General features: G+C 45.3%; 1 protein-coding gene across 11 annotated transcripts in view; it reads right to left on the bottom strand.

Moving 5' to 3' along the window:
* ABI2 (abl interactor 2) overlaps nucleotides 1-26413 on the bottom strand; it is an 841968-nt gene that overhangs the window by 273867 nt on the left and 541688 nt on the right. For 7 of the 11 annotated variants that reach the window (XM_078680278.1, XM_078680272.1, XM_078680277.1 and 4 more), the window contains one exon: nucleotides 25005-25154. The exons of the other annotated variants lie outside the window; for them this stretch is intronic. In XM_078680278.1, the coding sequence (XP_078536404.1) occupies nucleotides 25005-25154 (150 nt within the window). The remainder of the gene's footprint in view (nucleotides 1-25004; nucleotides 25155-26413) is intronic. 11 annotated transcript variants of the gene reach the window in all.

Here is a 26413-nt window from a genome sequence, read left to right as displayed (position 1 = left end):
CACAGTAGAAAGAATCATTTACAATAAGAGTAGTAACACTAGGATCTGCGTACTCCAACGCTAGTAAAAGAGCACGAAGCTCTGCCAATTGTGCGGTGCAATCTCCAAGCGGCAACGTGTGCACTTCCCTGGATATGAACTCATCGTTCAACATAGCACCGACCACAATGGCGCATGCGGAAACGTAGGCATGTTTAGAGCCATGCGCAACCTGCGCCGAACCATCAGTGTAAATGATGCAATGGAAGTCCTCCAAAGGTCGCATAGCTAGAGGAGCAGGGTGAACAAACTCATACTGCAAGTACTCCTGCGACCGCAACGAGGCGTCAAAAATAAACGTGACATCCGTGGACGTCAAGGACGCAGCCCACTGAATCCACCGAGGGTGCAAAGCTTTAGAATTTGGTACACTGGCTTTCGTGACTGCCTCCAAGTGAGGACAGGGTGTTACAACCAACATGCGTTTCCCTTGTGACTGAGCCCGTTCTTTAAGAATAGCCATCTGTACAGCTGTTAAAACCTTTTCGACAGTGGGAAACCGCATCTCAGCCGAAGTGTACAAGTGTGACTTGTAAGCAATAGGTACTGTGTCTCCTTCATTAAAAGTGAGGTACGTGAAACCCACTGTCCCTGGTATTATTCTTATCACCAGGTTGGTATGGTTGTCACGAGTCAGTAAGAACTTAGAAGCGAGCAAATCAGCCTGCAAGGATTGCAAAATGGCTGAATGCTCAGGCAGCCAGCATGATTTCGAAAAAGTTGGTTGTATCAAAGCATACAATGGCTTGATACGCTGGGCATATTCCGGAATGTATGTTCTTCCGAAATTTAAAAAACCCAGCAAAGACTGTAATTTTTTCAGTGTAGTAGGAGCGCGCAACTGTGCGCACTTCTCCAAGAAGTGAGGAGCCAAACCTCTACCTTCATTGTTGAGCTCATAGCCCAAAAACAACACTGTGTGCTCAGCAATGTGCGACTTTGCAAAGTTAAATTTGTAACCCATATCTGCAAAGTTACAAATAACAGAATTTACACGACACAGATGCTCCCAAATATCGTCGTCTGTGAGATATATGTCATCCACATACGAACAAGCATCTGGGTCGAGTGCCTCCAGAATAGAGATAATGCGAGCGGTAAATATACCAGGACTATTCTTATAGCCCATTGGGAGACGCCAGAATTGTTTTTGGACCCCAGCGCACGTAAAACTGGTCAATTGGGAGCTAAAGCTGTCCAATCTGTGGGCATAAAAACCGTTGGATATGTCAAGCGTTGTCTTAAAACGCTTACGTACGAGACTATCCACAAGGGCAGAGCCGTGAGTATTCTGTACTGCACAGTTACGGCAATGCGAGTTCAAATGCCGGTAATCCAATACCAAACGAAATGATCCGTCAGGCTTGGTCACAGTAAAAAGAGGATTATTCATTGGTGACACACAAGTTTCAATAACTCCCTGATATTCTAATTGTTCAAGGATTTCCGCGACGGAAGTTTTGGCTTCACGCCGAATGGGATATTGAGGTTGAGGCTGCGGCTGAGACCGCAACGGTCTCAGCCGCAGGCAAGGCGACAATTTATCCCAACCACATTGGTTACGGTACAGAGCCGGTGCGAGAGCCCGAGCCCACTCTTCTGCAAAATGCTGCGCATGCTCTTTCGAGACAGTGTTCGCGAAACTGGGGAGGATTACCTCCTCCCCTCGCGGCGCCGCGAGCACAAAAGGTGGGGGCCAGTCAGCCTCCGAAAGCAAAATATCATACGTAGAAGACAGATTTTCCCAAAATACCCCTTTAACGGTACGCTGTATGTCACCTTCAATTAACAGGACAATTTCATAAAGTCTTTCAGGGGGAGCAAGTCTCGTATCGGCTGTTTCTATTACAACGTAGACATCAGTCGCTGTCACCCTCAGTAGTGGACGCAGCGCCTCTCTGACTATGGTAATCTCCGCCGCGCTGTCCAGCAAGGTCAGAGCCCACGTCAGATTCCGAAGCCGCGTTCTCACTATCTGTGGCATATCTATGCGCTGTTAAGGCTGCGACTTTCTTTTTCGCAAACTGTGGTCTTTTAGGCGTAGAATCCTCCTGCTTCGCCGCGCCGTCTGTCTGGCGGGACTGGCCACGTCCCTGTTGGCCACCACGTCCCCTACCGCCTCCTCCTCCACCGGTTTTCGGGGCCGATGAGTCCTGAAAGGAACGAGGAGAGCGTTGATCAGAAACCTGAAATCGATCAGGCGATTTAATCATCGCGCGATCGCGCAAATCAAACTTTTTCAGTCGGCGCAGGAACCTGTGTTGCAGGAAAAGAATCCTGAGTCTGCTTTTGTTGCTTCCCCTGTGTCTGTTTTTTAGGCCAATTTTGTTTTTTGGACTTGGGCTGGACATCTGCCGCAGCAGACTGTCCTTTTGGTTGTTTTTGGGTTTCGCCTGCCGAAGGCTGCGCTCTGCGCAGCTCTTCAGCGCAGGTGAAATCCTATGTCGTCAATAAGGACTCCTGGAACGTCCCCCGGCTCTCATTGGTTAGCTCCATAAATGGAGGCTAGCCATTGAGTGCCGGATCTGTCCATCAAGGCTGGACCAGATTCGGGGGCGTTCCGGAGATTTTTTCCCAGGGCGGAGTTACGTTTTTTCCGTTCCCTCCCCTTTCACTGAAAGTGAATTCAGATGCGCTGTCCATTCCCGCCCCCTCCGTGTGCCTTTCCGCCCCCCTTGCTGTCCTGTGCACGTTTCCCGCCGTCCGTGTCCTCTCCCGCCCCCTCCCGCCGTCCGTGTCCTCTCCCGCCCCCCTCCCGCCGTTCGTGTCCTCTCCCGCCCCCTCCCGCCCCCTCCCGCCGTCCGTGTCCTCTCACGCCCCCAGCGAGTGCCCACCTCGCGATTTCTGCCCGCCTGCTTGCCTAGCGAGGGCCGCCGCGCTGCCCGCGGCGACCCGGAAGTACCTGGCCGGCCGCCCAATCCCTTCGCGGCCGGCCGGAAGTCCCGCACCCGCAGCCCGGGGGAGGGAAAGGGAAGCCTTGCTGTTTGCCGCTTCCCCCTGCCTGGGGGAAGCCTTTGCCGGTGTTGCCGGTCTCCCATGCCTGGAGGGAGACCGGAGAGGAGCCTGACGAGGGTGGAGCGGAGGGGGCGCGGGGCACATTGTGGTGCCCGCCCCCACCGCAAATCCGTACCGGCAGCAAGGAGGAGGGCAGCAGCGATCAGGTAAGGATCAGCGGAAGACGATCTCACCACCCACGGAGCACGGCTCTCCTCGCGGAGGCTCCCTTCCCCCACCGCCTGGGCCTGCCTTTAGTCACGGCGCTCACCACACGCTCGGCCGGCTGCAGCCCCTGCACTGCTGGTGCCCCCCTGGGGCCGAGGTCTGACACACCTCCCTGAGTCGGAGCCCCGGACCCTCAAAAACTTCCCTGGGCTGGATTACTTAACCTAATCTCAGTGCCACACAACTGGATTCCTGGAGAGTCGCACTGCTGGACCCTACACCCAGTCTGGATTCCACATCTGGGTTCCCGGGGCAGCTTTAGAACAGCCAGAGCTGGACCCTTGAGTCTCGACCTAGCGCCCTGACTGGTTTTTTTTGTTGTGTCGACTGGAGTTCTCTGCCTTTTTTGGGTGTGTGGTGCAAATGGTGTCTACAGGCCACACTGAATGACAATTTGAGGGTGAATTTCTATTCTATAGTTGAAGGACCTACCCTCAATTGAGTTTAGCTGAGTTGTGTGTATGTACATTTGGAGAGATGATACTTTTCTCCTCCACTTTAGCCATACGTACGACATAAACTCTCCATGTAACTCGTTTACTTTTACCTAAATAAATGACATAATCTGCTCCAATTAATTACTATTCCCCATCCCTGGCTACCCATCACAATATTTGCCTCGGATTACAATTTTGTGCCGTGTAAAATCTCTTCCAACACTGGCTCGTTGTTGGTAAAGTGGTCATGCATGGCGTGATTATGTAAACTAACGAGGACGGCTTGCAAGTTACTAATGAATGCAATGTCTTGGTGTCCATTTTATTTTTTTCTGAGTACATATACATGCAGCCCACGTATGCCACATAAAAGTACGGGCAGAGAAGGAAATATCTGAGCTGTCCCTACGCCCGCGGATAGCCCGAAAATGATTACCAATTTACACTTTTCAGTTGATTGAGAAAATGCAGTTTTCAGAAGTGACTACCAGTATGAGTTCAGATTCCTATAAAAAGTGTAATGTACATTTGATGCGGCTTGGCTCCATGCAATATAATCACCTGCAAGTTCCTATGTGGGTGTCGTAGTCCTGAAATATGGAAGGACTAACCAAAATTAAATGGCTCTGTAGTGGTGAAAAATAAAACGTGGTGTATGGTGCTACAAAGGCATCCACACCAGAGTGGGTATGTTTAATGGTCCATTTAACTGTGGTTGGTTTTCAGTGGTGCCTGTATTTACAATTGGAAGTACTATTCCGTATGTTTCACGGAGTGAACAAAGATGTAGCAACTGACTTAAGGTTCTTGTGAGATGTATATAAAAAAAAGTGCCTTATTTTATGTTTGGGGGTTGAGGGGTCAGTTTGATTTAAGTGAGAATATAATTGTCCAATTCATGTTTGAAGTTGAGTAGTGTAACAGACTAAATGCAAATTTTTCGTATAAGCGACCATCTCCAAGTTAGGATTATGGCAATTCATATAAGTTCGAGATCTTTATTATCCATTAATGATGGCTGAGATTTTCTCCAGTCTAGCCTCGTTGATCAGGATGTTCCATATCATTTCACTTTTTTATTGCAATCGTTGCTCTCAACTACTAATCGGATCATGGTGTTTGAGATGCCACCAGGGCTTTGGCAAGGCAAAAGAAGGCTCTTGTATTAAAAAAATGAATGCAATCCATTTTTATTTTGGGAGCCTGGCAAGTGTGATGGGTCTCTGCCTAGACCAAGAATGTTACAGATGGACCCAGGAGGGCTGAAACAAAGTTGGATTTAAAGGATGGCGATATGTAAAAGAGCTCTGTTTAGAATTGTATGCAAAGTTATATTGTGAGGATAGTCTAAAAAAATGCAGCATGGGTTGGGTTTGGCTCGTATGGCCCTATTTTTAGCACCTTCGATTCATAAGTTGTCCAGCTGGAATTTATTGCTACTTAAATCGACACCAAGTGGCAGCAGAGTTTATTGGGTACAGATTAATACTGATTTAAACCACACAGGGCTGTTGCCCAGGAACAATGATACTTGAAGTCCTGTGCTTTAGCTACTGCCTTTTAGATTGTGCGCCTCCATATTCAGCTGTACAAATGCAAAGAGTAAATTTTCACACGTTCCAGGATTTACTAATCAGTGTGCATTGAAAGAAGCCACCTTTTTTTAGGCAAACTGAAGGCTGGCTATCTTGAAAATATAATTCATTCATTTGTTGTCTCCTGCTTGGTGACAACTATATCCCAATTATCAGTGTTTTAAAGTTAATTCCATGCCCTTAAAAAAGCTACAATGCCTTAGATTATTCTATACAATCCATCTGGTGGGCAGTAGACAATAACAAAACCATTCCCAGATAATGATTTGACAGCCTCCTCAGTAACCGATGCAGCATAGGAGAGAGATGGTGCCTGGTAATTGCATTTAAGAAAACTCGCCCAATGGAAGTTGAAAGTTCTAGGCAACAGTTTAAAGCATGTACATCTGCCTTTCTTAACCCTATTTAAAGTAGTAAAAATGCACTTCCTTAAATGCTGATCCGAATGTCAAGTTCTGAGTTGAATGTTTACTCATGCAGTTCAGTCATGCGAGTGTCAGTCTGTAAAAGCTAGGAAGTTACATCAGAGGAAGCGCTGCTGGTAGTGTGTGGTGCTAGTCTGTGAGGGGTGTGACTGCTACTCTCGGAGGGTTGTTAGCGCTGCTGGTAGTGTGTGGTGCTTGTCTGTGAGTGCTTGTGATATTGTGACTGCTACTCTGTTAGACTTTTAGTAGAGTAGGGTTGCTGGTCTTTGAGAGGTGGGAAAGTGCTATTGGTAGAGTAGAGAGAGTGCAGAGTAGAGAGAGTGCAGAGTAGAGAGAGTGCAGAGTAGAGAGAGTGCAGAGTAGAGAGAGTGCTAGGGAGTGCAGAGTGACTAGGGAGTGCTAGGGACTGCAGAGTGACTAGGGAGTGCTAGGGAGTGCAGAGTGACTGCAAAGTGACTGCTAGAGATTAAGCTAATGGCAATGTAAATGACAATGCCATTTATTTATCTGTTTTCAAAACCAACACATAAATACAAATTTTGTCATTTACAATGCCAATAGCTCTAACTTTTCCAAAGGCGAAACCATTGCATTGTAAATGCTTGTTTCTCCTTGACAGGAAAATATTTCAGACCTCTACTTGTGCGGCCAATCGTCTTATAGGCGGCCACAACTATCTTTGCTAACTGTCGGGGTTTATCGGCATCGGGTAGAGCAGCCAAAGCATTCGACACCTGAAAGTTCACCGCATCTCCTTTAATATTGGAGAGTATGAGATCACTTACTATCTCAAACGAACCACACAGGCGCATACCCAATTCAACCGCTGCCTCCGGTCCGTGATCATCCTGAACACGTTTAACGATCTCAGGCAGTGCGGTCATAGACGGGGTGCCGAAACACCTCGTATAAACGGCCGCAAAAGTTTTTCCCCAGCTTTCACAGTCAACAAGCTCAGGAGTTAAATCCTTTGGTAAAGTAATCGTCAACATTCTATGTTTATCAGCAGGAGTAGAATTCGGAAAAACCGCCTCCAGTTGGTCAAACTTCTCGGCTAGCCAGAAAGGGAAGTCATCGTTATCAACGGGACGCTGACCAAAAACCGAATTTACCATAACCGGATTCAGGCATAAACCGCCACGTTCCGTTTGAACGGCCGCACCCCCGGGTGGACCACCCGGGAGATGACGACCTATGTATTGCACTAATGCACGAATCACAGCAATCGAGACAACGTGTAGTCTGCGAATATCAGCAAGGGGACAAGCGCCGTGATTCGGGTGCGGGGTAAATCCACCCAAAGCAGGCCAATTTGTACCTGGAATGGAAAGTGGACCTAACCTCGCAGCTGACAAAGAGTGGGGGAGGGCGCCATCAAACCAAACGCGATGCTGCCAATGATCAATAGGTATTTCCAGTGCCCTGTACGGTGTATACTCAGCCGGTACAGGGGAGGGTGTGTAGTGGAAGAACACTTGAGTATTCGCGTCCACCTCCGGAAATGTGACCCACGAGTAAAACAGCTCGAAAGGGTACGCCGGATCTGCACACACCACCAAAATCACCGCCATGCCTTCCAAAGGGACTTGGTAAGTTTGTAAATGGTTGCGCACCGCAATGCAACTATGCTGCGCAATGGCTACAGCCATGATTTCACCGGAACCACAGAAAAACAAAGTCAACTTTGTAGCACAACTGGGTAGTAAGTCAAGGAAACCGTTTTAGATAGATTCAAGCTTGAAAAGACCTATTTCAAAAAAATAGGTAGGTTTCACCGACACCACCGTTTTCCGGAAACGATAGTGAAGGGGTTAAGGTGTGAATGATATACTACTCGAGTGTCATGATATAAGGCCTCCAACGTACGGGCGCCATGTAGCAGGGTTTCTGTTCTCCCACAGAACTGTGCACAGAGGATTGGAACCTCAGCGAATTAGGGTGACCCAAAACTCACCTTAGTACCCAACAAACCCATTACCGAGCTAGCTACAGTGTCGCATTGGTCATAACCAACTCCCAATGTTTAGACAAACCAGAACATGAACTCACCAACCGCAGGTTACGTGGAACACATGAGCACTCTTTCGTTATACAATCATTACAAACCAGAACATGGAGTAAAGAAGAACACGTGAGCATTTGAAATGTTTATTTACTAATGCCGTCTTCTCAGGCGCAGTATCTTAGATAATACAAGTAAACATATTATCAACAATAAAGCTACAAGCATAGTTACTAGTCCATAGAAAGCGAACGGTGACAGCATGTTACCATGCTGTAAATTAATAAGGGTTAACAACACTTATTTCTCACCCTCCCTAACTCACATATTATATTAATAGCTAAGAAGGTCTCCTTGGGTTGTATCAGGGCGGGCCCATACCTCAGTGTCCTAGAATGAAGGGATCACATCAGCATACACCAGCTTTCTCTGCATGCGAACAGCATCAAGTGTGTATTTGTGTGAGCAGCAAAGCCATATAAAACCCGCCTGAAAGCCAAAATTGGCAGAAGCTGCCCTTATGTTATGTCTATGAAGGCGCGAAGATCAGACCTCATAACAATTCAGTATCTTGTTGTTCCTGAAGCTTCAGCACTCTCTGTACAGACATAGTTTATGAAGCAAAGCTGATATCAGAGTAATAACATATTATTCTCATGTAAACCACAACGAACTACTAGGTTGAAAGCTAAATCAACAATTAAGTGTCGTGTGCAGAAGTAGCAAAAGGAAAAATGGCGTTTAAACATGTAATGTGCCTATGCTAACTTAAACGCATTATAAAGATATATAGTAGCTATATGACAATTGCACCGGTGAGGGTATCCACCAGAAATGCGCCCACAGCAGATAGAGAGTCTAAATTATTATAATTCCAGCACCCAGTGTTAGACTAAACCTTCAGCCTGCCCCTATGTGATCATGCTTGTTAATGCGCCTGAACTTCAGCGGACTAAACAGGAATCTACTGAACAGCTGATGGAAAAGGTGTTACATTGGCTCACAAGATTCTATAAGGGCTACACTAAACTGTACAATCACATCATCATGACCAGACGTGTTTCTTGGGTGGGTTATGGCCCGAAATCTATCAAAGGTGCCTGTATAGTTGTCAATTCTAATGATCACCACCTGGTCAAACATTTATTGGGTAACTTACCAGACTCAATAAGGTGTGAGACACAGATTTTTGCTCTCCCTTTTTACAGGCTGTGGAGGTACAACCGCAGCCCACCTGTGCATGAAGAGGATCCAATATATCATTTTAGTCATTCCAATTATGGTAATGTTTTAAACAGACAACTAATCGTCCATAACCTGGTTATTGCAAACCCATTAGATGCTAAGTCAGGGAAACTTGAATATACTTTTTCATCCTGTTCATCTACTTCAACCATAAACTACCTGTTGGTCTCGGAACACATTAGAAATAGTATACTCCATCCTGAGGCCACCTTTTACGCATTCAGCGATCATGCAGCAATCTCTTGCCAATTTCCATGGAGCATGGGCAATTTAACGTATGGTATTAATGTCCCAAAACCAATCATTACAAGGAAGAATGGTGTTGTTTTAAAACGGGGGGAAGATTGACGCAGGTACATTTATTTCAGTTTTGTTGCTAAGATGCACAAGGAAACTTTTACTTGGCTAGACTACTCATTGTTGACGGCAGACATTATTCCAGCATTTGACCACATCTTGGATGAAATTAATAATGGCCTATTTCACATGTGATCCTAAGCCCCCACTTGCACTCTGGTGGTTTGATGACATATGTTCTACGGCAATCAAGAAGCTCGATTGCGCCCTAAAGGTAAAACCTAGGGATACAACACTGGTAAAAGAATTGTGAATAGCTTATAAAGACGCAGGAAAAAGAGGATCACAGCTTTGAAAGAAGAGACTTGGGAAAAACTTTCAGAGGCAACAGTCTTAAGAAATAGCAGTGACTTCTGGAATATTGTAAACGCCCCTTTCCTCAGTAGTGATCCTGAGATTACAACTGATTCTCATGTCACAGAGGAGGCTTGGGTGTCGCACTTTAGCGAAGTGTTTGGCAGGTCAGGTGATGCCACCACAGAGCCACTGACCCCACACAGGATTAGCTCTGATGCACACCTACATTTTGGTCTGGAGGAGGCGACACTTGCGTTTAAACAATTTCACCATTCCCAAGCACCATGTTCTGATGGGGTGCCTATTGACGTCTTTTTAACCAACTTAGAGCTTTGTGCCTCATTAATTAAGAAAGTATTCAACGCTTTAGCCAAGGTAGGCCCTCCTTCCTCCTGGAAAAAACAATCATAATTCCAATATTTAAAAAAGGGAATACATCACTGGCAATAAATTATAGACCAAGATCTTGATTAGATAGCACTGCTAAATTAATGGGCCGCCTACTTTTAAATAGGCTTGAATCCTGGGCCCAGAAAAATGACATCTGACATCGTTCCCAATTTGGATTTCTGAAGCGAAAAGGGACGATCGAAAAGGGACGATTGATCAGTGCCTTAATTTAAACTTACTTCTTGCTTATTGCCAAATACACAGCGGCAAGGGAGCCCAATTTTACATGGCTTTTATGGACTTGTCCGCGGCTCTGGCCTGGTAATTCATACTAAACTATGGTCAATCATGGAAGATCTGGGTGCTGAGAAACCCATTATTGACTTTATTCGAGGAAGGTATGCAGGTGCCCCGGCCTGCATTCGGTACGGTAGAGCAGGTTAAACTACTAACTCCTTTGGGATAGCTTGTGGGGTCCGACAAGAATGTGTGGTTGCCCCTTTTATTTTTTCGCTCTACACCAAGAGCGTCGAAGCTACTCTGGAGTTATCTGCCAAAGACATTCCATTAATTAACTCCACCCCAGTGCCAGTACTTCTCTATGTGGATGATGCGCTCTGGTTAACTCGGATCGGAAAAGCACTTCAGCATCTGATAGAGACGTACACAGGGTTCATGAACAACTTGGAACTACGAGTTAAAGAAGCTAAATCATTTGTGCTAGTTGCAGGCGAGAGACCAAGGAAAATCACAAGATGGAATATTGAAGTAAGAAAATTGGAAGTGGTGGACTAGTTCTCTTTGATCACAAAAACACCTGGCAAGCTATGGCGGATAACAGGAGGCTTATGATGGTAAGAAGTATAGGGGCACTGTCCAGATTTTTTAAAAGATTGGGAAAAAAGCTAGTGGAGGTCATTAAAAAGATCTACAAAGCAAAAGTAACATCTGTTGCAACCTATGGTCTCCTATCTGGGAAATCGCCAGTACCCAAGCTTTGCAACAAACTGAGGATTATATTTGCAAGCGCTTGTTGGGCCTCCCTAATTCTTTTTCTTCATATATCTGTCACCTAGAACTGGACGTTCCTTTCATATCATATTCATATATAGCTCCTCCACTTTTGCGGCACTCGGTATGGAGAAGGGAAGATTCAATCGTCAACACATGACATATTAAAGGATTCACTAAACCTTGTTGGCGTAGCTAAAGTTAAATGGTTATGATATATAAAGAATAGTTTTTATTCGGTTGGGCAAGCCAATCTATTTGATGATTCCCTTGCATGTAGAGCTATTTCAAGAACCAAGTTCAAGGGTCTTCTTTGGCAACAAAGAAGAATCTAAGAAATTACCTTAAAGCTAAGAAGCCTAGGCCAATTTATATCTTCCAGCACCTAGACCTAGCATCCAGGATCACACGTACCTGAACTTTGAGACGAATATTAAACATAGATTTCTATTAGTCAGGTTTTGCTTGAATTTTATTCCCTTAATGCTGGGCTATCTTCCTAATACATTTTCTAAGGAGGCACTCTCACTCAGCCCTAGTAACTCCCGTTCATCCCAATGTGACCTACATTTTTTATTCTTTTGTAGATTTTATCGAGAGGAAAGGAAGAGATCTATATTGCCACTTTTGCACAGAATGAATTTTAGACACTGTCGCCCAGCTCTATACATCTGTCTTTTCTATCATGATTTGTAATTAATATTGCTTATATGGAAATAATGATCAATGTAATGTATTTTATCTTGTATTTATGTGGTATACTTTTTATGCCATTAATCTATACACTGGCAAAATAATGTGAAGTTGATTGATTGATTGAAAACTATGGTGTGGAGACACACAGCCAAATAGTCCACTGAGTCAAAGTGGGACTTTAGTAGCTGTGTGGCAGCCCCAAAACCATCATGAACCACCTCGGCCAAAGTAGATACTTGCATATTCTGGAAGAAGCAGTACAATCATCTGCACAATCTTCAAAAGAGCATGGGAGTAGCTGGCCAAGAAGCATATAGAATTACAAGCATTTACATTTGATGTGGCAGAAAGGCATAATGGAGCTCAAAGTCCACCTTCAGAAATAGACCTTCTCTTAGGATTTCCACCAATGGCCAGTCACTTGAAGAAACTATTTGGTGGCCTTAATTAAAAAGCACAAATATCTTAATTAAGATCCCAATTCCTAGAATACCATCTGAGCCACAAATGGATGAAGATACCATGCATGGCTTAATGAAGGCAGCCTGGTTATTAAGCCTGTCACATTCTACTAGATAAGATAAGATAACAGACCACATCAACAAATGTCAGAGCTCTACAGCTTCCAAGCTAATGGGATAAGACACCACTCCACCTTGCTTATTCAGATACTACAAGGCAGCGGAGCAGCCAGCCTAAACTACTAACTGTTAACACTAAATCTCCTAAATGAGAGCCCACGTTGGAAAAAAGGAATTCTGTCACTGCACTCTCCTTTCACAAGATGTTCTGAATTTCTCCACCACTATAAATAACTACCTCACCACCTCAGAGTCAAGGCAGATTGTGTCTTTCAAAACTGACTCCACCGCCAAAAGGCAACACTTACCCAAACATGCCTTAATAAGGATTTTTTTTTATATGAAGCCTAAGTGCTTCAAAGTTTCTCTTGCCATCGGATAGGGTTTGTTTTGAATGACAGCACCATATCCTGAATACTTGACAACATCTCCAGTGATGGAAAACACATATTCAGAGAGATTAACCAAAAGATTCCGCTCTCGTTAAAGAGTGGTTGTAACATAAAAATCGTTCACCACTAAAAGTGGTAAATTAATGCTCAGCAGCAAACTGGCTAGCTAATGACCACTACCCCTGCCCTCTGGAGATTTGCCGACACTAAAGCCATAATCTCCATTAAGACTGTCAGAGATGGCATTATCTTGAAATTAAAATTATGATTCCATACAGTGTACCCTAGATACATTCTGTGAAGTTGGACTATTGTGCCATAGAAATAGGAATTTTGAGCACCATCCAATCTTGGTCTTGCAAAGGCATAAGGATTTGCGTCAGCGTCAACATCTTGAGTAAGCCTTTTCACAAAAATATATTTAGCAACATTATATCCATTAAAGGAAACATCATTAGATTTAAAACAGAAAAAGAATAGAAACGTTTCCCTCATTGAGAAGTTGGCACCAATTTTATGGCTGGTTTATCCAAAACTGCAATTAACTAAATCATAAAGGTCCTGATTTAGATCTCGGCAGACGGGTCACTCCGTCACAACAGTACCGGATATCCCATCTGCCGAAATATAAATCCCATTATATCCTATCGGATTTATATTTCAGGTGACGGGATATCCGTCACCGTTGTGACAGAGTAACCCATCCACTGAGATATAAATCAGGCCCCAAGTTATTTGAGAAAGGCAGGGAATAAGAGACGGGGGATACAGTTGGGAGTTTTCTTAAAAATGGCAGACTGTAAACAAGTCTAACAATTTGTAGGAGCCATGGGTCTCACATAATCTGGCGCATGTGCAAAATAAATTATATACCATCCAACCTCATACCAGAGCCCAGTGAACAAACCTATGAGGGGACTCAAAGGTGCTTACATGCTGGTGGAGGATGAAGAAGAACCTTGCCTTTGGCAATCTCTGCCTCAACCATGGCCCCTGGAGGGACACGATAATTGGAGAAAGGAGTTGCTACTTTTAACGCCGCTGCCTCCAGAATTGGTGAGCAAGACCCCTGAACCTCCTACACAGCTTATGATTTTTATTTGTGGGAGAGGACATACATATGGTTCTGCATGAACTCATCCCAAGATTCAGTGGCGTTTTCTTCCAGTCATCCCATTGTGTGCATCCAAATATGCCTACATAGTACCGGTAAAGAAACCATGGATCAGGAAACCGAATCCACACTGTCCAAAGCAGTCTGCCTTCTCTGCTTGGATGCATCCATGCCATCCTCAAAGGTTCTCTAAAGAGCCCTCTAAAATGTTATGTTACATGGATTTATAAGGCATGTTATACACCTGGAGCTGTATCAAGATCCCCTAAAAGGTGCAAATTGAGTTATCGGCAAGAAGCCTAGCTGAACAGCCATCTTTCTGTTTCTTCTGCATTCTAGCTTCCCACTGGGTGCTCTGATAGGGAGAGAAGCTCTTTCCGGGGCTTTAGGGGTAAAATGAGGGAAAGCACATCCTTCCATTTTAGCAAACTGAATGCAGGAGGTGTGGGTGAGTGTTAGACTAGCCGATCTGAGGTGTATGAGTGGAATGTGGAAGCGTATGCAGTTGGTGAGGTAGACGTGGGCCCAAGCTGTGAGAGCAAGCACGTCCTTCCATTTTAGCGCACCGGCAATGAGGAAGCTGAGAGTGAAGAGTTTGAAGGTAGTGCTCTTCTGGATGTGGAGCCAGTGGAGGTCTCTGAGGTGTTTGGCATCGTGAGCTCATGGGGAAGGTAAGCTAAGCCTGGTAGCTGCGTTTTGAACAACTTGGAGTCTTTCGATAAGCTTGGAGGAGATGTCCAAGTAGACAGTCTAGTCTACTGGTAATTAGGGCTTGGGTTATCTGTGAGTGCTCTGTGGCAGCCATTTAAATACTTTGAGTATTTTTAAAGGTGTGGAAGCACATTGCTGTTACTGAGTTGACTCGGTTGGACACCGATCTAACTACAGTAGTGTTGGTACCCTCAACCCTGCAAACTATCACAAGGGATCAGAATACCAACCCAACAAACAACCTGAATCAGAATACCAGGGCACCAAACTACCACTGGTTGAGACTAGAAAAATGCAGCTCACTACTCTCATTTCGCAGATCGATGACATGAATTTATGAGGCGGCCTCGACTTGGATGGTAATTAATAGAAGTGATGACTCTTCGTAGATCAATATCTCCCAAAGGACTACGCAAGATAACCCTCTATTAACCCTCCTGCTTGCACTTTTTGATTGCGCTGCTTGCCATGTTAAGTAGGAATTCCGGGTGTGGCCAAGATGGTGGCCATAACAGACTCACTGTAGGGAGCTCTGCAGCCTGCCCGCTAATTATCTTTCATAATCCTGCTCATCCTACCGTGAACTTGCATTGCTTCTGTCCCCTTGGATGTTGGGAATCCTGGTCCCACCGGAGACCCTATCCAGAGCTGGAGGATGCAGCCTGATGGGGCTGGGGTGCTCCGCCCGATCTTTGGCCTGCCGCCAGCCAGGAGTCCTCGTACGCCCTTGCACCAGATGTCCGCTGCGATTGAAGGGGACTGCAGCTCCTTTACTGTGAGGCGACAGGAGACCCAGCCACCCAGCTGTGATGGGTGAGTACCCTACAAGGGGCCGACCACTAGGAGAGCAGAGCGGAGGCCCTTGTGCATGTAAACTCCCACGTGGAGGGCTTGCATGGGTGCCGTCAGATTGGACTGCCACCAGTGCTGGAGGCCCTGATCCTCTCTTGAGCCTGCATAGCGCTGTGGGGAACAGATAAGCCTTGGCTGGCGCCCGTGACCTGAGGTGGGGCTGAGCTGCCGAATGACCGCAGAGGGCCGGCCGCTAGGAGGACAAAGCAGCGGCACGTTTTTTTCTTCACATTGCTGAACGACCGGAGCCGGACGGTAGTGCTAGTCGGGCTGTGGCTGAGATGTGGCTGCAGGCCAGCAGCCTTATCCCGGTGAGTTGGAAATCCTTGGCCCTGAAAGACTAGCACGGCCTGCCATGCCACAGATCCTTGGCTGAGAAGCCCATAGTGACCCACCGGTTTGTCTGAAGACTTGTTGGGTCCTGCCCTGGCCCACCCATATCCCTACTTTATGGAGTTACGGCTTGCCTGAACTGTGTCCCCCGCTGGGGTCCGCGCGCTTGCTGCTGTCCTGTTGCTGTCACCTGCTAAGCACACATGAATGGATGGCGGTGGGGAAGTGCAATAGCGTCTGAGCTGCTGGGACCAGGAGCCACAGGAGCCTTTCTACAGATGTGTGGCGCCCGGTGCAGTATTGGGAGACTGTGGATGCGCGGTGTGGCGTTCTGTGGAGGTTGCGGACGGACCTCTGTTGTGGCGGATTGTCCTTGCTGGCAGACTAAGAACTTGCACCGGGGGGCAGCTTCAACCATCTGCAGGGTTGCTGAGGCTGCACGTGCCTTGCCGGGGTGTGGCTCGCACTCCTTCCCCCTGGCCACTGTGTTTTCCTAGTGCTCCTGTTGTGCCCCCCAACGGATGATTGCCCTGCGGGGCGCCACTGGATGGTGCAGTATTGGATTTAACCCCTCCAGGTCGTGACGCTTCTCAGAGAGACTCCCCCCGTATCGCCCTAGCGGGGAACTGGGAGACTGAAGCCACCTGGGGCATCAGCCTGGCCGTGTCGCCTACAACTATTAGTATTGGACGGAGCAGACACGGGGAAGGACAGACCGCAGAGGGGGGGTGCAGCACATGGGGAAGGACAGACCGCAGAGGGGTGGTGCAGCAGACCAGGATGGACCGGTATACAGCGCAGGGTAGTGCGCTGCGTCAGGAAATGCCAAAGGATCCCCCACCTGTTGAGAATGCACATGCGGACCCAACCGGGTCTCAAATCCTAGCAGCTATTGAAGCCTTGACGGTGGCAGTAGAGGCCAAGATTGATGCTGTCTCACTCAATGTCGGTCTACTGCGAGTTGAGCTCCGCGCTGAGACGGAGAGTTTCCAGGCCACCGAACTGACTGTCTCTGAATTACAGGCTTAGGTCTCTACACTGAAGATGGCCCTAACTGACCTCTATGCGAAAACAGCAGCTCTGAAGCCAGGGCTGAGGATGTGGAGGGCCACTCCTGCAGATGTAATCTTTGATTTATTGGCTTCCTGGAGGGAGCCGAGGGAAGTACCCTGGAGCTGGTCCTTGAAAACTGGATTAAAACCTCACTCCCATCGGCCTCCCTCTCCCCCCTCTTTGTGATAGAATTGGCGATTCGTGCTCTGGGGCCGGTTCCCCCAGTGGGCGCTCCCCCTCTCACACTTATTGCCACAGTCCTCAACTACAGGGACAGTGATTGTATACTCAGGGAGGCAAGACGGGTGGACGACCAGGTCATTGAAAACCACACCATCTGTATTTTCCCGGCAGCAGAGGATGTCCTTTGGTGGTGTGAAACAGAAGCTGAGGGTACCGAAGTATATGTTACTTTACCCCGCTAAGCTGAAGGTCATACATGGGGTGGGGGCGGAGGGGGAAGGGTTGTGCTAATTTTTTTTCTCACGCCCAAGGCTGCATGAGATTGACTAGAGGTGAGGGACGGACCCTGGTTGTAAAGAGATAAAATGGGTACACTTCAGGGACAGAGCTCGAAGAGGGCAAACAGACGAGGACGACGAGGCAGATATGCATCTTGTTCCACCCAGCGAGTGGTGGTGCGACCGAATGGTTCCTTGGACTAGGAACAGCTGGGCTCTGACGGAGAGGGGAGGGGAGGCATCCACTTCGGATGAGTCCTGCACTACTGCTTGTGATGTCGTGGAGGACACCTCCTCAAACCACTAATCCCTGAAAGCTCAGTGCGATGCTGGAGCAGTATAGGTTTTGCTGTGGAACACTGATGCAGGGGAGCTGGTGGTTTGGTGAGCGTGGGAGGGAGGGGGGAGATGCAACTTATGTTTGTGTACGTCTGGGGATGGCTTCCTGGTCTTGCCTCCATATAATAGGATGGGTACTGCAGCGGTACTTATGCAGGCTGGCCTCCCTACCCCCCTTTTTTTCTCCCCTCCTCTGTCCCTCTTCTCCCTGATCTTGCTTGCACTTACTCTCTTTTTAGGATGTCCTTCAGCACGACTGGGTCGATTGAGAGTGTGTGGCTGGGTTCATTGGTGAGGCTGGAGCTAGTTGGGTGTACCTGTAGCTCGCAGGTGAGTGCATCTTTCAGGCGCCTCCTGAACCCAGAACGGTAATAATAGCAGATTGACTGTGGTACGTCTGAATGATGATCGGTGAAGTTAGTGGTTGCCCTTGCCTCTACAACTCCTGGTGAAGGTTGCCACTGATTCAAAGTTGTGTGAGTTTTGCTTGGTAGTTGCCTATATGTTTGCATTCATGTATACTTCCCGATTGTGGCGTGACTGTGTGCATTGGCTCACTGCAGGTTTTCTTAGGGTGGGAGTTGTGGGTTGGACTATGATTGGGGTGGCACAAATTATTCTTACTGTGTTTACCTGCTGGGTGGGTGGGTATGTTTACAATTACAGCGATTTGTGGCGGAAGCATTGGCGGGGTGCATTAAGTGGAACTGTGCAAGAACTTAGTTAATAGATGGCTCATTTTAAATTTTTAACCTGAAATGTGTGAGGACTTAACTCGTTTGTTAATAGATATAAGGTGCAAACCTATCTTCGTAGACGCAGGATTCATGTAGCAATGTTGCAGGCAACGCATTTGTCAGACTCGAAGACTCAAAAACTCCATAATAAGTGGAGAGGCCAAATGTTCTTGGCCACATACTCCACTTATGCCCAAGGGGTGGCTCTCTGGGTGGCCAGCAGATCCCGTTTTAGATCACTAGTTGTGTACCGGACATGGTGGGGTGATGGGTCTTGGTGTATGGGGTGCTGAATGGTACAGAGGTCTGCCTACTGAGCGTCTACGCCCCAAATGTAGAAGACCATGACTTTTATGTAGATTTTGAGAACCATATGTTGGGATTCCTATACTGTGGACAGGTGATTTTAACTGCATGTTAGCTGGTGCACTGGATATGCACCCCCCGAAAGCGCACACAAAACGTAATATGATGGCCGCTCTTTGAGGGTTCATGGTCCGCCTGGGTTTTGTGGATATGTGGCACACAACACATCCGGATGAACAGAGCTACACATGAAATACCATGGCACACTAAGTCTTAAGTCATCTGGATCGCTTCCTACTCTCCGATGGGGCTGCCTCGGCGGCCCTGAAGATGCAGGTCTTGGAGCGGTTTCTTTCAGATCACACCCATGTACTGTTAGAGTGGGGGACAGGGAGTGGTCGACCGAGGGTCCCCCTTTGGCACCTACAGTCGAAGGCCTTGAAAGATAGAGTACTTCGAAAGGAGCTCAGGGGGATGACCTTCGGCTACTTTCGTACCAACTGGCTGTCCACAGCTACCAGAGGGACCAAGTGGACCACGCTGAAGGTTGTGACACTTGGGGAATGTCTGCGTAATGTGGGTGTTATGAGGAGACACCTGGAGAGAGACCTTTTAGGGGCAGAGGACACCTCAGCAGTCCTGCAGGATGGAAGCTCCATCACAGAACCACCGAATGAGGCCTTGCTGCACACCCAGCGCAGGGTGTGAGATCTATGAGACAGGCTGGACTGCCTGGTCCACTGGGAGTACCGTCAGCTGCTGCATCGAGAAGGAGATAAATCAGGGCGACTATTGGCATAGCTCCTAAGGCGAGAACGCCCCTGATCATACTGACGCCTAGACGGGCTGATGGCGGCCTCGTCTCCTTGCAGACTGGTATCAATTCCTTATTGCACACTCACCTGAAGAAATTTTATGGGGAGGACATGGTAGTTAGCAGGGCTGATATAGGATGGTACCGTGGTGATCTAGCACTTCCACGCCTCACGGAAGGCCAGGGAGACAGCCTGGGAGCGTGATTCGGCTTCAGGACTTGCAAGAGGTGGTGCGGAATATGGCCTGCTGCAAGTCCCCGGGCCCTGAGAGTCTCCAGCTAAAGTGTGCCATGAGATCTAACACTTTGTTGTTTTAATCTTTTTATGTATTTTACAAATTTTTAATTGTGTCTGAATTGTTGTCTTTTAAGGTGTATCTTTGGTATACCAAATAAAGATTTCTTGAATTTACATGAATAAGAAATAAGAACTGAGGAGGTCTTTACTTTTAATTTCACAGCCCCAAATTCTTCAAGAAAAGAGTTTAATATTATAGTTATCTTTGCCAAATCTAGGGTTTGATTATAACAGCAAGTTAAAACCATCCTCGCACCCTTTTACTCTACAATGGAATACTCCCCTCACTCACTAATGAAATTTCTGGGGTGTATTCTACCCTTTGGGTTAAGCGAGGGATACATTCTTTGGACGAAATTCGGGTGTGGAGTAATTTCCCACATTTGCAGATTTACAACTAGAATTTAACCCACCTAAGAAGGGAATAGTTGTTAAATGTCACCAGTTTAGGGATTACTCATGAAGGGTAAAAAACCAATGGAGCCGAACATTTGTTTTAGAATGTGTATGTAAGAGAGATGGGGAAATAAGGCGTGATCCCTTTTTGTGTCTATTATTTGTAGCTAGTTAAATAGTCTCCTGATCATTTGGATATCTCGTATTCCAGATGGGACAATAGTCTGATAATGGTCTCAGAGGTAGAAAGGCACAGACTACATACATAAACTCAAACTCGTAATGAGTACAACTTTGTGGAGGATTCACTAATACAACATGGACAGATTAAGCTGGACCCCTTTTAGGATACGAAAGATTTTCTCCCCAGCCAGTTGCTGCTTCCCTAGATGTAAAAATGTAGAAGCCTTTGGACGCATCCTCTGGCACAGATAATACAAAGCAGGGTCATGCAGTTCACTCAGAAACCAGATACAAAAGGCCTGAGAGTAAGTCACGAGCATCTGAAGGCCGCGCGTGGTTTGACAACAAAACACTTCAGAGAACTAATATTAAAAGTTTTAACAATTTAGTTAGAAAAACAATAGAAATTTACTAAATATTTCAAATAAAAACTCAGCAGCTCCTGATCCCATGTCCACTGAAGTCAGGCCAGAATGGAACTGATATCACCAATACACACAGCATCTCATATGGTACTTGGCATCTCATTTCCTGTGGCGCTGCTAGTGCTGATGTCATGCATAGCCAAATGACACCAGTGATGGAACGATGGCAGTAGAAAAATGTCCGGACTCAATCTGCCACCTGGTATAGGAAGGAATCTGCAGGAGTTAGTATCTATTAGAAAGTATCAGTTAAAAACACTGCCAGAAGATCCCAGATCCAAATGGCACATGCGTCTGATACTACAAATGCAGGCTTAAACAAGGAAATTCATATCAAGCTACAAGTTCAAAAAGTCTGTGCTTTAATACTGACAACAAGAATGAAGGAGTGGGTTCCTGAGCATGGAGAAACAAATAAATAGCATAATCAGGGGCGATTCACTTTTATTGTACTGGGGTTCTTTCCACTTGTTGCAAACCCCTATTTTATTATACTAACATGGCATAACCGATTATTATGCTCTAATAGTATAATTTAAAAAAATGGTGCCCTTGCTACTCAGGGTGAGGGTCAAGCAGCACTCGGAGGCAGGCAGTGACATCTGTGTGATGGCTGGCACAGGTGCATGAAAGCGCCTGCAATGACTATCAGGCTTTTTGTCTACGACAGGTGAAATCCCAGCCATTGGCTTAGAGGCTTTTGTGACATGCACCAATTGTAAAGGCAGCCCCCTTGAGTGCTCTGGGCTACACGCCAATCCGGTTGTCACTTTACCCTTTCCCAACTCAAAGAGTTTAAAAGGAGTGGTGTGAAGGCACAAGGGAGCTGCATGCCGGCCCAGAGGGTCAGTGGATCGTCAGGTGCTGAAAAAGGACCTGTAAAAGAAGCTGAGGTAAATAAAACACTGCCTTCACATTTTATGTGTATGTGTGAACATAAGAACTCAAGTAAAACTGACTGAATGACAGGTAGTGAGAATGTGTGAGTGAGTCAGAGTGACAGAGAATAATTGATACTGGGAGAGAATGTGTGAGGTAGAGTAAGTGAAAAAAGATTAATAAGAGTGTAAAGGTGTACAGAGAGTGAATGCGAGAAAATGATTGACAAATGAGTGACAGTGAGTGTAACCAAGTAGCAATTAGTGAGTCAGGGTGAGTGAGAATAGGTGAGACATGATGACAGGTAGGTGCAAATGAGTGTGAATGCAAGAGTGTGAGTGAGAATGAACAAGAGTGAGTACAAGTGACAATGAGTAAATGTGAAAGTAAGTGAGTTTGAATCAGAAAGAGTGTCAGAATGAGTGGGATGAATTTAAGTGAGCTTAAGTGACAGGACATGGGCGTTATGCTTGAAAGTCAGCCTTGCCATACTGGAAGGGATTTTTACAGTGGCACAGATGGCAAAATAATGGCACTGGTTTATCAGCAGTAATTCTCAGCATAAAGGACACTTGTGGCAAAATGCTGGAAATGTCATACAATAGGAAATAGTTGACATATGAGACATGGCAAAATGATGATATTGGCATACAGGCGATAATTCTTGGCATAGTGAGCACTTATAGAACAATACCAGTGCTGGAATACAGAAGGTAATTGTTGGACCATGGGGCACACGTAGCAATATGCTGGTGGGGCCCTATCGGAAGTAATTCATGGCATGAGGTAGGACAGCTGTTTTTTTTAACACAACTTTATTTGCATTGTGAACCATTACAATTTATGTCAATGTTATAGACAGGGTTATCAATTAATTACAGGTGCAGAGCATATTATGCAATGGTTTGATTGCAAGTTCGGGTGAATTGAACAGTTTTGTGCCAGTGCATAAAGAGCAAATCTCATAATCCGTTGCTTATGTCTAACTACCAGGATTAGAGGGGAAATAAGAGAGGACAGCCGTGACATATGCGGACAGGGGAATGGAGGGCAACCATGACAAAGAATAGGCTCAACATACTTTTAGTAGTTTCTGACCGAAGGGTCACTGATGGTATATGGATGGCATCAACGGCAAAATTCTGGCACTGGCACTCTGTAGGTAATTTTTGGCAATGGGGAACCCATGACACAATGCTGGCCCTGGCACAATAGAGGTAATTACTGACCTAGGTTTGGGGGCGGGGGTTTGCTTAATGCTAGTCGGAGCAAGGATTACCAGCCGCCACTGATAATAAAGAATGTATTTAAATACTTGATAATAGTATTTTGTAGGAGCATGTGAATATGTCAGACTGGCAATTCTTACTAGAGTCCATTTGGATAGCATAATATAAGCGATTTATGAACACCCACTCTAAATTCCCTGATCACACCTTTAAAGTAGACCACACTTTCCAATTCACGGACAAGAGCTTTGGAAAACTCCTATGGAATTATGTACTTAAAGCAACCATCTCGATTTTTAGGAGGGAAATACAAACTATTATTTCTCGATCGATAGGCCTCCTAATCCACCATCCAAGGATGCCTTGAGGCATATCATGTGAACTGAGCTAACACCATATCCTATTAATTCATTCATGAAGGACAGACCATCACCTAATAATCAAGAGTATTCAAGTGCTTTAGCAAACACCAGATAGCAAAACCTGCTACACCAAGGTCACACCTAACACATAATATCTAAATAAGGGTTTTGTAATTTGTATATCGAGAGACACTTCTACTTTTAAGAGCCCAAAGAATGGCCATCAGAGAGCTTCCTGTTGTAGAACGTCAATCTGAAAGTTGTTCTCCCAATGTATTTTGCAGTCAAACTCTGAGGAATCGTAGTAATGAAAATAATCGGATGAAGAGCTTTCTGAACTGACAATCTTTGAATATAATGTAGTGCAGGATCCAGCAGGACACAACTGAAAGGAAATCTGTTACAATAAGGAGCCGCTTCCCACATCAATCTGTAGACTGCTACAACTGGGAATGGAGGTAGGTCTAAACTGCTTGATTTATCAGCCTGGAAGACATCCAAAATACTCAAAAATCCTTAAACCACTATCCTGAAGACTGCCTCTCCAGTTGCTAATAGTACATTTTTATCTCTTTAGGTGAGACAATATCTCAATCAAAAATAATTCACAGAAGTTACATCAAACATCACATAAGACTGAACAGTGCATGGTTATAGAAAACAGTTGAGGGTAAGGAAGGCTGTGAGTGAGACAGTACAAGACGAGACAGAAATTACACAGCAGTCCTGTGTGTGGGCAGTGATCACTGGTGGGAATAAGGAGCAAGAGCTTCTCAAATTCAAGGAGATGCTCTGAGTGCCAACTAGTCTTAAGCTGAAGGAAAGCCTGTTCCACGTTTGAGAAGGAAAGACATCATAACCACTTAGATCTAAACACTAGTGTAAGGGTTTAGTAGAGGTAAGTGCAAACAGTTCAAGCATGAAAAGGTGTTGGTTCAGAAACAGAGAGGAATATAGATATACATCTATATAAAGACATATATACAGAGAGAGTTGCCAACCTATATTTTCTTTATGATAACTGAGCCACGAGTGATGCTCTTATAATGCCCAACAATAGGTGGCTGTAGTTACTAGACTCTGAGAAAGAAAAGAAGACAGATGTGCGAATACCTTTAGTTAATCTCGATGAGAGCTAAATGAAAACCTAGTAATGTTTGTGTGGAGAGGAATATAGTTAATCATTAGAAGAAACAATCTTCTGAAGACGACTTCATACAAAACCTCACAGGTTTGCATATTCGTAAGGAGACAGGTGGAAGACCACCAAGGTTGTGCAAGGTGAGGCGCAACGACTGACAAGTAAGGCTGTGTAGGTGTGGGCCTGGCACCACACCATCTTTCTAATCTTTTCTCTAGCTTGTCAAAGCACACCTAATTGTGAATGTGAAAGAGGTGGAATACGAGTACCAGGCTAAGAAACTTATATCAATATTTTACCTGGCCATCAATATCAGAATAAGGACCAGTGAAGCACAGCTTTGACTTCTGCAGTGATAGTCTACTAGTCTCTTGTCAACAAATGTTTTACCACTATAAAATAACACTGGTCAACGTAAAATTTGAAAAATGTATAGGTTTATTGTGTAACTTGTTTACCTTGATTCAGTTTTACAAAGACAGACCATGGAGGAAAACAAGTAGTAGCACATTTGACTGAATCAGATATACAAGTCGCTAACCAGTGTAAAATGTGGGTAGATCACGATTAAAAGTTTGACTTTTGATGAACGTTTCAGTGTCCAGTCTTCACTAATTGTATGTGCCTGGACTTAACAAAACATGGACTGCTTGAGGGAAAGTATGCTACAAACTAACAATACCTGTATGTGCGATTCCTCTGGTTCACAGAGGCTGTTCTAACAGGACTCTGTTGCTGTGCAGGAGCCATGTTACGTGTGGGGCTGGGTACATAGTCATTTGGTACCACTGGAGGTCGGACAGGCTCAAGTGTGCGATAAGGAGAGTGGCGCCTATGAAAAAAAGAAATACAACCCAATTATCAATTTGTTTTTTGATTTTCAACAAAGATTAAAACCGGATTAAAAAAAATACCTGTGTATGTGTTCGAACCAATTACCTGTTGGTGACAGTTTCTTAAACGGACAGCCTCCTTTCATATTTCCAAAGTGATGGTAACAACCATCATAATGTGGCTAACCCTTAAATTGATTTTTCAGTTCTAACGTTTGCAAGAATGGCTAGAACAGAACAGCATACACATTTTATGTACAAAACATACACAAATTGCCATACATATATACATACACAAACATGTACACATAACTGTGAACACATACACGTTTTACACAAAGCATGTATACAATATACATGATAAGGAGGGGTGAGATGAAAATGTTGTACTTGTCTACTGACCTTCAACTAGGAATCTCCGAAGAATCATTCAGTCTCACCTGGCGAAATATTCCATGACAAGGTAAAAATCTATAGTTAAAAGATTATGCAGATAACCTCCTTTGCAGTTCCACCGAACAGGGGCTAAAGGAGGTCACAACTGGAACACTGAATGATGCTTCTTTGCACAGTTCTAGAACCAGCAAACATGTCTCGTTCTACTTTATCCCCTCATGGAAAGATCACAGAATATCTAGCTGCAAAGAATTATAGCTAAGGAGTCAATGAGTGCATCGTTTGAAATCACTAGTGTATAATGCGAATAAAGAAAGTGTGGTAAAGAAAACCTGCACAAAGTAATGCATGAAAACAGTGCAGTTTAGTCATTCACAATACAACGTGGAACTGTAGTCACTACTAACTTTAAGGGATTTACTCCAGACTTTGCCTTGAGCAAATCTCTGACATTCTCCATTGATTCAAAGAAGCTTGTGAATGGCCGGAAATATGAATGCTCACAAACTGTCAAGGCTGAACATGCCCTGAACTGCTTTCTACTTCTTGTATGGCATTTACTCTCCACGTAAAATTGCAGAGTCAATGCATTTATCTTTGCCAAGTCATCTTTTTCCTAACACCTATTAGTAATATATGCAGCCATTGGAATTAGTACATTTACAAACACAAATGGCTTTGTAAATAGGGACCCTTTTTTTTGTTTAAGGTCCAAAGCTATATTTACTCAAATGTGATGAGTTTTAAGATCGATAAGATCCACAGACGGTCTATTGCGCCAATGTTGCTTAGCATTAGATACGGACCACAGACTTTAGTCTTCAGCTGTCTTTGCTCTCGCAGTATGATTGCCTTCTTGGAT

This window comes from Lissotriton helveticus, chromosome 3_1 (assembly GCF_964261635.1).
Source record: "Lissotriton helveticus chromosome 3_1, aLisHel1.1, whole genome shotgun sequence".
Classification (NCBI taxonomy): Eukaryota; Metazoa; Chordata; class Amphibia; order Caudata; family Salamandridae; genus Lissotriton; species Lissotriton helveticus.
The sequence above is the reverse complement of the archived record's forward strand: the minus strand, read 5'-3'. Positions and strand labels throughout refer to the sequence as shown.